At 35.8% G+C, this 17,669-nt stretch overlaps 1 protein-coding gene across 3 annotated transcripts in view; it reads right to left on the reverse strand.

Moving 5' to 3' along the window:
• Positions 1–17,669, reverse strand: part of SLC44A1 (solute carrier family 44 member 1) — a 168,246-nt gene that overhangs the window by 62,829 nt on the left and 87,748 nt on the right. For all 3 annotated transcript variants that reach the window (XM_054584588.1, XM_054584587.1, XM_054584586.1), the window contains exons 5-8: positions 12,688–12,778; positions 5,290–5,459; positions 3,342–3,431; positions 881–1,020 (exon numbers count right to left, since the gene is read on the reverse strand). In XM_054584588.1, coding sequence (XP_054440563.1) covers positions 881–1,020; positions 3,342–3,431; positions 5,290–5,459; positions 12,688–12,778 — 491 coding nt within the window. The remainder of the gene's footprint in view (positions 1–880; positions 1,021–3,341; positions 3,432–5,289; positions 5,460–12,687; positions 12,779–17,669) is intronic.

A 17,669-nucleotide genomic window follows, 5' to 3' on the forward strand; every position in this document is an offset into this window, starting at 1 on the left:
CAGACAGGATGTGACACTTTACTGGAATAGCTCCATGCCTGTCACTTCGAAAAACAGGGGAGAGGACCACATGTCATGACCACAAAAGCACTGACATATCTGTACTTCATCTCCCAGATTGAGCCAAGAGCTCCCTAAGAGCAGGGCCCACGCCAGATTCACCCTTTGTTCACCAGCCCCCTGCCCTCCTTCCTGGCACCTGGTATAGGTAATTGCACTTAAGAGATGATTAATGTATCAATATATTTGTACTGTAACAAATATCTTTTGGCACCAATGGTTTTATGATGGCTTTATTTTGTTGTTATTGTTGTTTCAATGCTCAATAGGAAACGTGAGTTTATACCTAGAAGTGGAGGGAAATGTCTTTTTTCTTTTGTTCAGAGAGGTCGAGGAGATGGGCCCGAGTTATGAGTATAGATTATTTAAACACATGTTAATTAGTAAGTTTGCTGTATAGGGGCTAGGCAGTGAAGCTCACCTATACTTTTGAAATAATGTTGTTAAAAATTTAAAAGAAAAATTGGGAAATCATTAGTAAACAAGTAAATGATAAGACATGAGGTGACTTATTTCTTAACATACTTTTTTATAGTAAAGGAAACTGCTTGATAAAAAGTGATTACATTATCTTGTGACAATAAGAAAAATGTTCTTCTAGTAAATACGAATGTAAATATTCTAGGTGAAAATCCTCTCAAAAAAGCAGGCTGTGCAGAACAAAACACTGCATCAATAGCACTTATCGATGAAGGAAGCCTTCTGTGGGACAGATTTTATCTAATGGAGGTCAAGGTTAGGCAAGTAATAGCTAGAGGTGAGTGTCTACTCCATTAATGATCTCCTGTACATAGAAGCATAAAGCTGAACCTATACTCACTGTGAACACTGTAGCTGCAATGGCATAGATGAGGAGGGCCCGAAGATTGTCTTCAGCTATCTGAAGCTGTTCAGGAATAACTGTTTCTTTGGGAGACTTTCTTTGCTTTGCATACAGCCACCATAGTACACCTGTGCCACCTGGAAACAAAAACAATTGCTTTTGCAATAATTTGTGCACAAAAGTATGTAACAAACCCTCAATTTTCTGGACCCTTCCTGTGCATCACCATGGGACTAATACAGGAACTATAACTTTTTTGTCAGCGTAAAGGGAGCTCCAATCACTCCACTGTCCCCTTCTACATCAGGCACTCACAAATCTTTCAGTGCATCCGATAAACTTCCTTCAACTGTATTTGTTCTTACTTTGAAGCTGAGAGAGATCTGGCAAGGACAGATACCCGCAAGAGGCGCTGGTCACAAAGAGCCCCAGCAGTGGCTTAAACTGGGGGGCCTGCAGGGAGCAAGGAAGTGTCACCGAAATCAGCAACGAAGCCGAGGCAGGCAAAGATCTTCTCTGCTGTCCCCATCACAGTCAACCCAGCACCAAGCACTGACAGCCATGCACCTGATGAAGTATTCGTACACTGAATAAATGAAGGTCAAAAGAGTAGTTCCCACCAAAGGTAAGAACAAAGACAGAAAATCTTTGATAGCGGTGGGCACTAGGGACAGAGGTTTCTATCTCCATTACTGGTTCAGAGATTCTGAGAAGTAGACTGAAGACAGAGGCAAACCCTTCATCCATCTCATTCAGCCAATATGTTGAGTGCCTAACAGCATCCCCTGATCTAGCTGTTGGGGATAGAGAGTGAACAAAACCAAGTCCCCACCCTCAACCCCCGTGGAGCTTACATAGTAATGCGAAAACGCAAAATCAGGGGAAAAAAGCAAAAACATAGCGTAGAAAGTTTAAGAAAAAAGTCATCTGGTAAGAGGGATAGAAAGCACTGGCATTGAGAAAGCATTGCAATTTTATATAAAATGGGTAAGCAAGGCCTCACTGGTGAGACTAATTTGAGCAAGAGAATCAAAAACAGGGAGAGAGAAATCTATGAAACTAAGAAAAGAGTGTCCCAGGCAAGAGGTAAATTCTAAGATGCTGAGGTAGGACCATGCCTGGCAAAAGAGATAGGAGGAGGCCACTATGTCTATGCAATAAGCAAAGATAAGACATGTGGTTAACAAGGTAGCTGGGGTCCGGATTACACGGTAAGGGTTTGTAGGCCATGGTAAGGGAATGGAAGGTTCAGAGAAGCGTGTGCGTGCGTGCGTGTGTGTAGGTGGACAAGATAAATGCCTGGAAGATAAGAAACTGAACTAGTTATACACAAATCCAACCTGTATTTGATAGAGTGAAGACTTCTATCTTCACTCAAGTAAAGAGTAAGTGGGGTCAAAGGGAAAGTCTATACCCACATGTGTTGGCAGATACTGAATATAAATATTTTTCTTCTATTGAAGATGAGTAAACAAACTCAAACAATTTTAAGTCTATGAAAAATATTTCAGAGCAAGGGAAATACTTCTATTTTGAAACCTTGAAGGTACAAGAAAACTATTTTTAAAACTGTTTAATAGCCTCCAAAAATGGAATGAAATATATATAACACACACATACAAACACACACAAGGAGAAAAAAGGTCTGGATTTCAAATATTAATACTCGTGAACTGAGAGGAGGGGGTAAAAATAATTATAAAATTTTAAAAGGCAAAAGTAAATGATCTACTTTAAAGAGAAGATGTAGCATGTGAAAATAAAAGTTCCATTTTCTTTTTATATTTCTATTTTCTCCCATGGCGGTAGTTAGATACCATGAGTAGATATCACACTTATAACTGGGAAGAGGAAATTATTATTTTTTTAAATAGACAATCAACACAGAAATTCTAGAAAGTTTCATTACAAACAGTAAAACAAAAGAGAAAATAAATAGAATGTCAATAGACAGAAAATGAGAAATAAAATTTTAAACTCTCTCCCTCTCCCCCTGCCCCCCACCAGGAACACTTTTCAACTAGAAAGAACTTCGACACTTTAGAATGGCTGATTCGGGTCTTTATATGCCGTGCCAGATAAAAGGAAAGGATTCCTTCACTTGCAGGGCTGGGAACACTGGAAGAATCAAGTGATAATTAAAGCGCTAGAAGCAAAACAGAGCCTCAATTGTTGTATTTTCTCTTGGGTTCTTCCCCCCAAATTAATAGTGATGAAAAAAAGTTAGCCCCTAAAAAAGTCTCCATTTGCCAATGACCTCACCATTTTCTTTGATTTAGTGATCTCACAGTAACCTAATGTCAATGTAATCCACTTACCAGTTTTTTTACAGTTAAAATTAATTCACAAGCAGAAATTTTTTTTAAGTAATCAAAGTAGCTCCAAATTGAGGGAGTGACAAAAGCAATTGTTAATTCTCAATTCTAATTACTGAAAAACAAAGAAATAAGTAGCTTACCAAGTGAACCCAGTATGACCAGAATTGTTACGATCCATACAAGTACTCTTGATATATACCTGATTATCACCATCAAAATCATGGATAGAACTGCAGGGAAGATAAATAGAGAACATGTAGAATATTATTTGAAAATTCTGGAAAACATAAAAACTCTTTCAATTGCTTTCTCCTAGGGAAATAATTTGCTATTATTCATGACCCCAATTTAGGTAAAAAAAGGAAACTGGTTGCTTTTGTACTTTGACTTTGGTACTAGTGCCACTTGAAACCAAAGGCACCTAACTGTGGGTTTATAAACACAGAAAAGAATACATGCAAATGTACATGGTGACTCAAAAACAGCACAGAACTGTTGTGGATTCACCACAGGAAGGCATCAGAACTCACATGCAGACACACATGCCAACACACAAAGTGTAGAGAATGACATGTCATGTTGGTGACCAGAAAACTTATCACATGTAGAGAGAGATCAGTTAAATTAGGTGCTACACTTCCTTAAGTAATCTATGCATCTCAGGACCAATTTCTTTGATGGTTGATTAGTAAACTAGACAGTAGTTTATCTTTTTCTGGTTATATCTCCTCTGAAATTCCAAAACATGGTCTGACCCTATGGAATAATATCCTGAAGCCTCGTGAAGCCAAGATTCCTCTGACCTCAGTCCTCAACTGGGGCCAGGGTCCTGCTTAAGAAGCTCTTCAAAAAGGAGCAAAGCTTAGTTTGAGTTATTCAGCCAGCTATTCTGCCCATCCCCAACTAAATTCCAACATGCTAAAGTCTTGAGTAAAAGTCTCAAAAAATAAAGTGGGAGGACTTAGTTCTTTTATGGGGAAATTTGTTTCTAAAATATAGTTTGTTCACCTTTAGTTAACTAAAGGTCCACTTCACAAACTAATGGACAAAGATCTTAAGCCTCAAGAGAAACATTTAATAAAAAGTTGGAATTCCAATGGTTAAGAACATTATTATTACATTTTTAAGGTTGAGATTTTTTTTTCTTGGTAAAGTATTCAACTACTTCAGAAACCCAATAATTCTTATGTAAAACTAGGCTAATAGTCAAGCTAGGTAACATTATTAAGGTACTCACTTTTGCAATAAATGTACAGGAACCAAAACCAGATAGGAGCAGTTCAAATATCACAGAAATAGCTTTTCATATGGACAGCATTATTTCATTTGAGTCAAGTACTACCTAAGCAAAAAGAAAATACTCTCTAATGACAAGACGGAAATATAGCTGGTCTTCTCAATGACTATGCTTGTTGCTAACAGACATAAATACTCATTTTACTTAGATAATGAAATGGTTGTTTGGTTCCTACCAGTTTACTTCTTCCAGCTAAAAAGGTCTATAAATTCTGACATGGCTACATATAGTTCTAGGATAATATAGGGAGTTCATATCTTGAAAATACCAGTATTATTTGATTATACTGTCTACTCCATGACAAGAAAACTCAGTGGCTAACAAGTGGAGATTTCCTAATTTTTCCAGCAATACAATGATACTATGAACTACTGCAAGGGAAAAAATATTTCAGAAGTAATCAATCAGAAATCTATGTTCTTTGATAGAAATATACATAAAAATGTGGCCTCTTTTTATAAGCAAATAAGCCAAAGATTAGATTCATAACTAAAAACAAAGGGGTATTGATTTGTTAAAAGAATCCTCATGTTATAATGTTAAAGGTTATTAGAGACTTAGTAACCAAAGTTTGGGAACATACCAGTTTTCTCCAATGAGAAAAAAAGAAAAGAAATGAGTTTCAGATATATATATATATTCATAACTATATATAATCTGAAACAATTATTTGGCTATGGGAAGTGAAACATTTTACAAGTATCCCCAGTTGTATTCATATTTTGGTTAAAAGACAAAACAGTCTTCTGCTGTAGTACTATGCAATAGCTAATAATGAGAAAAACAATTACCTAGTGATAACAAGCAAAGTCCCAATATAATTTCTTTGCTGGTCATTACTCCACTAATCAGCCTGTGTAAGACACTATTGTCACTGACAAAGGTGATCAGGGCCTCTGCAAACTTGGCATAGCAGGAAATGTTCACAGGAGCACAGCGATGGAAGAATGGAATAGGTGCACTGGTGACACAAGAAAAAAAAAATCAGAAAAAAAATTACTCCTACTTAATATAAATGCCACATCCAACACACAAATGAAGGGTGAACATGACTGCAGTACACTCCACCCTCCACACGCCGTATGGGAGCTGAGAGCTGTGAGCTTGATGCTATGAAGATGACTGTCATGGGCAATGGCGCGAATCTCACCGCGAACCCTGTCAAAGAGGGGGGAGTGCATATTCCAACAGAAGACATTACCCTCCCCTTCGAAAAAGAAGCGCGCGCGCGCACACACACACACACACACACACACACACACACATAAAACTACCAAAAGCAAAACCAAACACTTAAATTCCTCAGCCTACCCATCTATCAATCAAGGAGCAGATGACAAAACTTACAAACATGGACTTCATTGAACTGAAAATGAATTTTTGCCATAAGCTATTTAAAAATAAAAACACATATGTGCTGTTGCTTGAAATGTGCCACCATTAAGAGAGTATTTCCTCTATCAGAACAGCATGCAAAACCTTAGATTAAAATGGTGTTTGGGCACAAGCTTAGTAACTCTCATATAGAACATGATGCCTCAGCATGACTTAATAGAGCATAATATGCAGCTGTTTAAAACAATAACCATGGCCCTGACTGGTGTGGCTCAATGGACTGGGCATTGATCTGCAAACCAAAAGGTCGCTGGTTTGATTCCCAGTCAGGGCACATGCCTGGGCTGCAGGCCAGGTACCCAGTTGGGGGCGTGTGAAAAGCACTGATCAATGTTTCTCTCTCCTTTTTTCTTTCCCTTCCCCTCTCTCTAAAAATAAATAAATAAAATCTTTAAAAAATAAAACAATAGCCATTAATAATAATGTATGGAAATATGTATGATGTAAGAGAACAAGGGGAAAAAAAACCCCAAAATTTATATCTAATGTGATGATTGCATCTCTGTATAAAAGATATATATATATATATATAAGGATCAGAACAAAAACATAAACAAATGAAAAATCTCTCACTTGGTAGGGTCATAGGATTTGAGGCTTTTGCTTTCTTTTTATATGTTGTTACTATGAGATTATTAATATTTAAAAAAGAGGTAATCTCTTATCAGACTGCAGCTTTTACTTGTGAAGAAACACAGCTGTGTGTGAAACATGACATTCATCAGGTTTGTTATTAACATGGTCCTACTTTAGCTTCTGAGAGGATGGTACGTATCTAATTAGGAAGAGATTTTGAACAAAGCTCTATAACATGCCCTCGGCTGTGATTTGCTTGGATTCTGAGAGAGTCCATGTATGTGTCAATGCAAGAATACACATTTATGTGTATGTTAAGTTAAAATTGAGCCATTGCTAACATAAATCCCACATCTTCAGAATTATTTGTAGCACTGTGAGTCACAGCTCTAATACAACATTTTGACTGGAAGGAATAGTATGTTTTTATTCTTGGTTGGCACCGTATTTTGGTCAAGATTACATGGTTGAGCATCAAATTCCAAAGTTTCTAACCTCAGCAAAGCAACTTTGTATAAACACAAGCAAAATACTATTCTATTTTCCTTCCTCAAATGTTAGTAAATGAGCACGACTGGGAGTAAGAACAAGCAATTTCTTCCAAACTGTTAGGCTTCATGAAACAATAAAATAATATAATTTTAAAGATCTAGCCTTACCTTAGTTATGCTTCAGTGAAATGCATCCCAACATGATGTGACAATATGACATCAGTGTTTATTTTTAAAAATTTGCATCTTGTGAGCTGTGGGTGTATTTGTGTATGCCTCTAAAATGGTGATAGTGAAAGTCTGAGTGAAAGTTGATGACAAAGATTTGATATTTTGTCAGAAATTTCAGAAAGCCAAAGCATTCTGAGTAATGCTTTAATTACAGGTATGTAAGTCATCATTTTTTCACCAAAATTTGTTTCACTAATGATATAAAAAGATATTAAATTACACAATACTTTTAAGTGAAATGGATTTAGTTAGAAATATTACAAGAAAAAAAATCAAATAGGATTAACTGTAAGTTCCTAGGTCAAGGAAGGCTGATTTGGGAAAGAAACCTTTAAACTGATGCTGTCTTGATACTGTGCCTACCAGATTCATGTGCCCATCTAAGGACGTCTAACCGTATTTTTAACTAAGGCTTGGTTCCCTAGCCTTCAAAACTAAAGTCCTCTCTGGTCCATGATTACACGCATCGTCACCTGCTTTATTTATTAGTCCATCATCTCTGATGTAGCCTCTGTTTAACTCACTTGCCTCCAACTTTAAACATAAAATATATCCATCTTAAGGAGACTGATGTCTTTTTCTTATTTTTAATAGCCACCAATTTTCTTGGCCTGCTTTCCTATTTCCTTTTTCCTGTCAGATAACCATAGTAAACTTGATCCTCTGAACAGAGGTGACTCCACCTAGAGCTCTCATATCCTAACAGGATGCTGATGTATTTTTATACTCAAAGAAATACACATCATTCCTAAAAGAAATAAAGGAAAGAAACCTGGACTTGGATTCAAAAGCCCTGGGTGATTCTCCTAACATTACATAGTTGCGTATCACTCCATCTCTCTTTCTCCCTCTGTTTTTCCATCTGTTAATTGAAAGGGTAGGGAAGCCCTCTGTCTTTTCCAATATTAATAATAATAACAACAATATTATGCCCACCTAGAAATCAATGATTGTGAATTAATAGGAGCAGCAAGCCCAATATCTTTAGTGTGCTTCTGCTTTTCAGACTTAGAACGAGAATAGATGATTTGAAAAGGGAAGGGTTCTACTGTTAAAATTCTAATCCTTCATTGTTTTCAAAGAGGAAACACTGAGTAATAGCTGCTCTGAACTTAACCTTTTAAGTCATTTTTATACTGCACATAGATATATGGCCAATGAAAAGAATACTTTTACATGTATCCCCCAAAGAAATGAAGCAATATAACAATAATTCCTTGCCTTATGATTCAATCTATGTCTGTTAAAACAAAACAAAGCAAAAAAACCCTGACAACTCTAAATTTGAAGATTACAAAATTAACACAAACTGATTAGCTGATGGCCAAAATGCTCAAAATCTGCTCTAACTGGTACAGAATAACAGAAATAGAAGGCAAAAGAGAAGATAGTATTTGGACACAGTAGTAAGAAATAAAATTAAATACTTAGCTTTCAAGTAAAAAGCACTAGATTCCCTTTGTATCTCATTCTTTTTCTCAACTCTTCCCCAAACAAAAACTATTCAACCACCCATGAGTTAATACTTGAATTATTTTCTTACTAAAAAAAATGTAAGTAATCATGGCATTGATATGGTCTGTCTTATATTTTACCATTTAAATCCTATACAGTCTAGTGAATTTAAGATGAGTTAGCTGATTTCATACGCCTCTCAGAAAATAATAATTCTGAGAGCCTAATATGTGAGATTTCTATTTAAGTGGCTAACCTGCATGACAGAGTTTGTGCTTCCTAATTGAGTGGACAGGCATAAAGAATTCCATATATAAGTTTCACTACTTTTTGAAGCTCATAGAAATGGAATCTTTAAGAAGTCAATGTTGTTCCATTAGGAACTGATGCTGTTTCACATGACTGAAACAGTCAACAAGAACAAAATAAATTTATAATGAGTCTTTTAAAGCCACTCATAGGAAAACATAAAGGCAAAAAACATTTGCCTTTAAATCCAGACTATCATAATTAGTGAACTCCCTCAAAGTATGGTGACAAACAATGCCTAATGTCTCTTCTCCATATACCTTCATAAGAGAAGACAGGCGTTGGCACCTTACACAATTATTTTAAAACTTCAGATTATAAAACAAAAAACAAGAACAGTAACTCATAGAAGCAGACAACAGATTGGTGGTTACCAGTGGAAGGAGGGTGAAATGAGTAAAGGGAGTCAATTATACAGTGACAGATGGAAACTAGACTTTTGGTGGTGAGCATGATACAGTATATACAGATGTCGAACTATAATGTTGCATACCTGAAACTTTGTAATGTTATAAACCAATGATTACTCAATTTTTAAAACCCTTCAGATTCTAAATAAGCAATTACACATGATTTGTAATTAAAAGCTTTATTTAAGAAAGAAGAACAATAGAGGGTTCTGGCAATATTTCCTTCCATAATGCAGAAAAGGCAAGAAAAAAGTTAACTCAAGAATCTAATGGTAATATGCAATGGTTTTCATGTTTTATTTTATTTTTTCTCTCCTTTAATTCCTGTACTCTCTTTCTCTTAAAAATAAAAAAAACTAATGGTACTATAGATTTTACAAGAACTTAGATTCAAATTCTGATCCCCAACAATTAGTTGTGAACTCTTGAATAATTCATTTAATCTCTCTTATCTTCTATTTCCTCATCTATAAATTGGGACAATATTCTTATAGGCTTTTGTGAGGGTTAAATGAGATTAATACATACGAGAAGCTTAATATGGTAGCTGGCATACAGTAGATGATTTATAAATGTTAATTTACCTTGAATCCTTCATTTAAAAATATAAATAGATAACAATTTTTTCTTGGCTATTAGTTTCTCATTTCTATATTATGTTATTAATTTCCCAGTACCCAGCACCCTTTCTGAATCCAAAAATACCAAAATCAACGTTTGATGAATAAACTGAATTTATGTAATCTGCTTCTCGTATTGCAATTTTCTCTAGCTATACCTAAACCTTTAAGCAGTGTAGTGTATAGACTAGCTAGTCTCCCCATTGCTATTATGTTTTGCATGTCACCAACAGAGAGTTATGAATTTGGGTAAATAGGGCTCTTTCTAGGCATTTGTTTTTAAATTTAAAAGCTCTTCAAAATAGTAATCATTGAGCAATTATAGGGGAATGATGTTTTACTGAAAATTAGTTTACAGCTGCTTTTCTCTAAACAGGCACTGTCTCCAGCCGCAGAAGGGGCCTGGGTGCCCAGCAAGGTTGGGGGTAATGGGGAGGCTTGTGGCTGAGAGAAATAATACTTTCAAGCCAAAGGCAAGCACAATAATGGATGTGTAACACATATTATCGAATTTAATTCTTACAATTCCATGACAGAACTATTAAATTCTCGTTGTATATGTGAGGAAACTTGGTTAACAGAGAGATTAAGAGAGTTGCTTAAGCTGACAAATAGAAAGTGGTGACAGAGAATCACTTCCAGGCCTAGCTGGGCTCAAAGTTCACCCTCTTTCTGTCCCACTAGGCTGCTCCTAGGGGGACAGCAGGAGAGATGTGAGAGATGCTGAGGGCCATTTGCCTGCATCACAAGTTTGCCTAGTGCTGGTCTTTTGGACACATTAACAAAAAAATAGGCATATATAAAAAACAGTCCCTAGTTTTTTAAAGGACAGAGTTTCTTAGGGACACGCTAGAGCTTAGTCATCTTTTTAGATTCGGTATATAATACTAGTATGGAACAAGGTAGTGTCCCAAGTTTTTTATTAGAACAAATTTATTCTGATTTCTGATCCTTTCATTTTGTTCGCCAAATAATAAATGATATTTACCGGGTCCTAATCTGCCTTCCTCCTATCAATTATTTCTTCTTTATTTTCCAATGAGCTGAGTTCAGACAAAAGTGGTAAGACACAGATTGTAAGGATCTTTAAATAAGATATAAACATTGAATTTAGTCATTGCATCTTGAATTGCCGACACGTTAGTGGATGACCTTGTTAGAAGCCAAGTCTGTCCATATCTATACGCCAAGCCCCTAATACTACGCTTTGTCTTTTGGTGAATATCCTTAGGATGCTGTGTGTGAGACGTGCATGTATGTGCCGCCAACACTAAAACACCCCAAATCGCCAGGAACAGGTAGTTCTCAGCAAGGTAAAATCAGAGATGGGAGGCGGGGGGCGGCCCGCAGTACGCGCCGCCCCACACGCCGGGGCCCCCACCAGGGGGTACAGGAGCAAGGCAACCTCATTTTCAAAGCTTTCTGGTTATGCTTTTATAATATGTTTATGTCTTAAAATAGCGACTGTACTCAAAATATGCATTTAAAACAAGGCTTTAGCAATTCAGTAGGACATAGCTTTTCTTAGTTTCACATTGATGAATTTTCTCTAGTGCCTCTATTCAAACCACCTCTTTTTCTTTACTGTCACAGCCTCCCTAATGTTCTCAGTTTTCACAGATGGCGTCTCCTTATCTATTAGCCTAAGCCCATAACGTGTAGATCCCTTTGACTTAGTATCTTTTAAAATAGTTCCTTTATATTTATGTCCAAAGGCTTTACATTTTAACACCAGAAGCAACTTGACAAGACTAAAAGCGGAAATCAATTGAACTGCTATCTGCTTTATCTACTTTTCAGCAGAAAGTTTCAAATTCAAGTTGATAAAGCACAAGTTACATCCATACGCAATCCGAGGGAAAGTAGACATGAGTCTCAAAAGTTTTGACCAACAGCTTTCTACAGTGTACCGAGATACGATAAAAGTGGTTCAGGTCAGTATTCCTGGAAAGGTTGACTCATGTCATACCTGGTTAGAGATACATGCTAAGGTTCTTAAGATCAGACATGCTCCAAATCCTATACACCTAATTCTGAGAATATATTCCACAGTGCTTGAAAATTTATTTCCTTTCTTAAAAATTAACTTATAATTTTAAAATTTGCTTTACTTATAACAACCATGAGATTTTTTCCCGATTCTTGCATCAATTACATGCAGTAGTAAGTAAACATTCATTACTTAATAATACATGTTTGTTTGTTGTATAAGACCTTGGGTAAGATATGTAAACAACCTATTACAGAGAATGTACCTAAAAGATATAGCCTAAAATAAACTATGGAGAATAATCACTGGCATATTTTTTAAATTTGCCGTTTAAATTTAAAAATTATCCCCATTAGTATTAATAGGATCAATTTCTACGAATCTTTAAAGACTGTCAGACTTGGCTTTTAAGTTTATTTTAGATTTTATAATGATTCAGCAGTTTCGTATACTTAAAAATAATGGCATATAAAAAAAGGTGAGCCCGCCCAAAGAAATTTAAAATAACTGATAATGAGAAAAGTTGTTTGCCTATTTTTTTAAAAAAGATATAAATAACATGTTATCATTTATACTAGTACTTTAAAAATTTTGATGTAAAAGTACTGGACCTAGGCAATTGGTATCAAGTGACTCTTAGAATACCATACACAGTTTAAAATCTACCTACAAAAACAAAAGTCACAAGTTAACAATATACAATAAAATTTACCTCGCTGGAACTGGTAGTTTGGGGCAAAGAGAAGCAGCTTTTGAAGATGTATATTCAGAAATCTTTAGGTTGTAGCGACATAGTGCTGAGCCTGTTGAAAGAAAAGTTACATGTTAGCTAGCAGAGCGTAAATAAGTTCTCTTATTATGTACTTTAATTTTATTTTGTATGTGAATATTAACTCAGCATATGCAACTTTCAAACATTATAGAACATTATAGGATTAATAAGAATCTGATTCGGTCCATGGTATCAGTCCTCTATTATTTAAAACACTTCTGCAGTAACTTACGTGCAAATTTTAATGAATAATATTAAGGGTAATAAGTACCAGAACTACCTTTATTGAGAGACTGTCTGCCATATATGGGCGGGGGGTGGGGGGGTGGGGTGTGTGTGTGTGTGTGTGTGTGTGTGTGTTTAAAGAATCAACTTTAATTGTAACTGACCAAACTGCATCCAGGAATGTCTCTAAACAACCAAACTGAAGAAAAAGAAAAACAGTAAAATTCTCCTGTTGAAGAAAAAACAAGGGTTTTTGCCAGCACTACCACTTCTGAGAATTAGGCTGAGCAGCCCTTCCCAAGGCTGGTCTGTCCCCCACCCATGTTTCTCATCCCAGGAGGAGGGCTGGGGATAGGGTTGAGGGGAACCTGTCCCCTCCTTCCATTATGCTGGGAACTTTTAGGAAGTTACTGGTAGGGTAAGCCTCTCTTCTCATCCCATAAATATTAATTATATCATTTACTAAAACTCTATAATGCAGCTATGCATTATTAAACCCACTTTACAGAGAAGGAAATAGAGGCTAAGAGATAAGGTAAATAACTTGCCCAAGATGACACAGCTCCCTGCAGTAGAGGCGGGAGTAAACTCTAGATCTCTTTGACCATAAAACCCATACTCAGCTACATACGCAACCTCCCTTTTTTATGCTCCTTATTACTAAATATTTAAAATTACTGCATATAGCACATGTGCATTCAGATAATACATTACTTTTTTTCTTATTTAAAAGGCAGGAAATGCTAACTAAATAAACTGAACAAATTGATAAAACTTATAAATTGATAAAAGGATCCTCAGTTTTCAGATAGTTCAAAACAGCTTAAATTCAGTCCTTGATTGAAGGACTGCACCCATGTGTTCTCTGACTATATAGCTAATACATATCTAAACAATATATAAAACTCAGATGAATATAGTCCACCAAGTTGTTGATAAACCTTATTTTACTGACCTGTGAATTTTGTACAATAGATATTGCTGAGGCAATCTAGTGTATAGTTTAATTTTGCCAATGACCTACAGCTTTATATCATGTAAATTGTTTATATTTTATTAATTGACATTCCTACCAGATTATTAACTTGGTAAAATACTCTATTATTAAATACACAGCTTTCCATGTGTATTATATAAATAATGGGCTTTTATAATGCACCACCATGGAAAAATTTAAAATATAATGTGAAGTAAAAATGGCAGATTTTAACACTGAAATAATTATAGAAATGGCATGTAAGGATGTGAGAAGAAATTAGAACGGAATAGAGAAAAAAGACTTGTTGGGACAACACCATGAGAAATTATTTTATTTCATTTATATCTTGTCCTATCAATCAAAGAAAATTTTAGAAAGCCACAGAGCCTTCATTTACTTCAGTAAACTGCTCCCAAACCAGCAACAAACTTGTCAAGGGTTTAAATGTGTAGCTGTAATAGCATACCTACATAAATACATGTGGCATTTATTTTATATAAAGATAATTCAAGTAACTTAACAATGTAAAATATTTTTAAAGGGATACTTGAAAGTTATATGGCAGTATTCTTCAAGTTTTTCAACTTAAAACAGACTCAAGAGAAAATTAAGTTTTTGAAATTGTTTTTGAGCATTCTTTTCCATTGTGATGACTTTTTTTTTAAGTTAGCAAAATATTAAAAATCTAACTCTTCTGAACTTGTCTTTCATGTGTGAAGATAATGCCACTTGATTCCATGTACAGCAAAGGCAAGCAAGCATTTCAGATTAATCCCAGAAATAGCCAGGAGTCCTATTATAGAATTGCACATGATAAAAAATAGCAACTGTGACAATAAGTGCAGAGCACCCAATGTGATCATCAACTTCCTGATCTGAATTGTCAACTTACTTCTTCCAGAGTCCAAGATGGAATCGATTTGCACAATATAAAAGGCGCTAACTAAAGCACAGTTTCAGGCTGTCAAACACTCTGCTCCCTCTGAATTCAGTGAACATAATCTCCATCCCCACCCTTCCTTCATTTGAAAAAGGAGGTCAGCAGGTGCAACAGAGTTCAATTTTATAAATGCTTTCCTAGGATAATGCTCAATGAAATGATAATAGCCTTATCTCTGATGGTATTCTGGGACACTGGCCAGTACTAAATAGATCCTGTACTAAATGGATTAAAGGAAAAAGAGCTTTACAATGTGTTAGTCATAACAATAATAAGAAACCTTATACTGTTTCCTGCTCAGAGGGTTGACGGACAGAAGCCTCAGTGAAGAACTTGAAAACAACCCCGTCACAGCAAACATTTTACAGTTGTTTTGCTTTTCATGTTTATTAGCTAATGCATTTTCTGTGAACATTTTAAAGGTAGTATGTATCATTTTTTTTAATAGGGGAAGTATAAACAATATTAGCACAAGAGGTTTGGTCATAAGCTGTAAGATGAAGTTTTTCTTGTTACGCAAAAAGCAGGGGAAAAAAACATACTTGAGTAGTGAAAAATCTAAAAAAAAAAACAAACCAAAACCAAGCAAAAAGCTTATCTAAACCATACTAGAGAAGTCAGCCGATGTTATTCAAATGCCATCAAAATGAATGATCTTAGGAATCTTAACTTTGGTATACGAACATTTATCTCAGTAAAAGGTTGTATAGCCCCCAGAGTGTTTAACTACTACAATTTTTCAAATGCCTTATAATATTCAATTATTTATTCTTTAGCTCAATATTACTTATAACTCCCGTAAGGGGTATGTTTCTATCACCACACTCTAAACATTACAGATGAAAAACGAGCATTCACTGGCAAATTTAGAAACAGAATTCTTTACTCCTAGACCACAATGCTTCCGTGTCATTCCTAATAATCATAATCATACAGGTATTCAATAGGCTCCTGGGCAAAAGATGTATGTCCCATAGATATCTCAAAAACAACATGTTTTTTAAAAAAACCCAAAACATTTCCATCACCCATTCTCCAAATCTGCTCTGTCTCCTCCCATATAGTTTCAATCCTGGTTTTTGGCTCCCTCATCCATGAAATCCCCGAGATGAAATGTGGAAGTCATCCTTTCTCCTCTTCTTTATCTACTGTCCTCCCATACCATGCAAGATATTCATGATACCAAGTCCTGACAATCAGACCTTTCTATGTTGTCTCAGACCTTCACAATTTCTTACTGAGTCAGATAAACTCCTCTCCCAAAGGGTTTCTCATCTCTGTCCTGCACACAACCTTCATTCAGAACTGTCTTTGTAAAACGGGCATGAGCTGTATTACATCCTTGTCTTCAGGATAAATTCCAAAGTCCTTGGCTTCAAGGCCGTCCTAAATCAGGCCTCTACCTGAAACTCCAGCCCCCTCTTAACCCTACTTACAATGGTTGCAGTTTAACCAGCTACCAGGCTTTTTCACATGCTGTTCCCTCTGCATGTGCTGTCCTTTCCTAACTAGTACCTGAGTGAGTGTTCGAGTTTGACAAGAACTTCTATAAACTGCTCAAGTGCCACCTCCTCTGTCAAGCCTTCTCTGACTCGCCAGAGTGAAGATATATACTGCTTAGCTCTATAATAAACTTAGCATATTATTTTGTAACTTTTTAATTTACAAAGTATATATTATCTTTAATTTTAGACTGTGATCTCTTTGAGAACTGGGGCCTTATGCCTTCAGACCATCTGGAACCTGTATCTTGTGGCACATAGACAGTATTCAAGCCCAATATATGGTGACGGGAGATGGTTTGACTGCAGGTAGTTGGCAGACTGTGCAATATATACAGACCTTGTATCACAGAAATGTACACTTGACACCTATATGATCCTATTAACCAATGACACCCCAACACACTTAATAAAAATTAAAGAAAAACAAAACTAAAAAAGGAAAAATACCTATTTTAATCTCTTATATTTTGGGATTACATGTTATGTATAATGTTCATATGCTTTTCACTATTCACTACAAAATATACTATCTAAGATTTCTCAATCTGGGCAATTCTTTGTTATAGGGGGATGTCCTGTGCATTGAAGGAATGTTGGCAGCACCCTTGGTCTCTATCCACTCGATGCCAGTAGCCAGCCTGTAATTCCTCAGTCAGTTGTGATAATCAAGAATGTCTCCTAACATTCATTGCCAAATGTCCTGGGGTGGGGATGGCAAATGACTTTTACTTGTGGACCACTGGTCTAAAACACCAAATCATTTGAAACAAAGATATAAAACAAAAAGTTGGTTCAATTAAAGGCTAATTCTCCTTGCTTTAAAATTTTATTTGATTTACTATTACTGTAATATCTGTAAGACACACTAAAATTAAGATCAAAAGATTCCTTAAGAAACATGACTTAGAAATTTTAGTTAATAAAAAAAAATAAGACCTCAATGCAGAACAATTTTCCTTATGAAAAACAAATTGCATTGCCATTTGAGTTCTGCCACTCAATGAATTTAATCCCTTCCTCTAATTAAGAAAGCGTTATATATTTACATGCTGGAAAAATGCAAGGCAACTTCTGATTTCAATTTGTAGTAACTAAGGAAAAGGATGGACATATTTGCAATTCCCAAGAAGCACCTTTAACCAGCTGATGGTGTAACATCATGTCAACCACTATTGGCACATACTGGGCACACAATAACAATTTGCTGAGTGAATTAATTTTGGACGTCTATGTGCAAGACTTCTACTAGGTATTGTGGAAGGACAAAGAGAAA

The sequence above is a fragment of the Pteronotus mesoamericanus genome, unplaced genomic scaffold, assembly GCF_021234165.1.
Source record: "Pteronotus mesoamericanus isolate MK-2021 breed Mesoamerican mustached bat unplaced genomic scaffold, CSHL_Meso_final contig_78, whole genome shotgun sequence".
Lineage (NCBI taxonomy): Eukaryota > Metazoa > Chordata > Mammalia > Chiroptera > Mormoopidae > Pteronotus > Pteronotus mesoamericanus.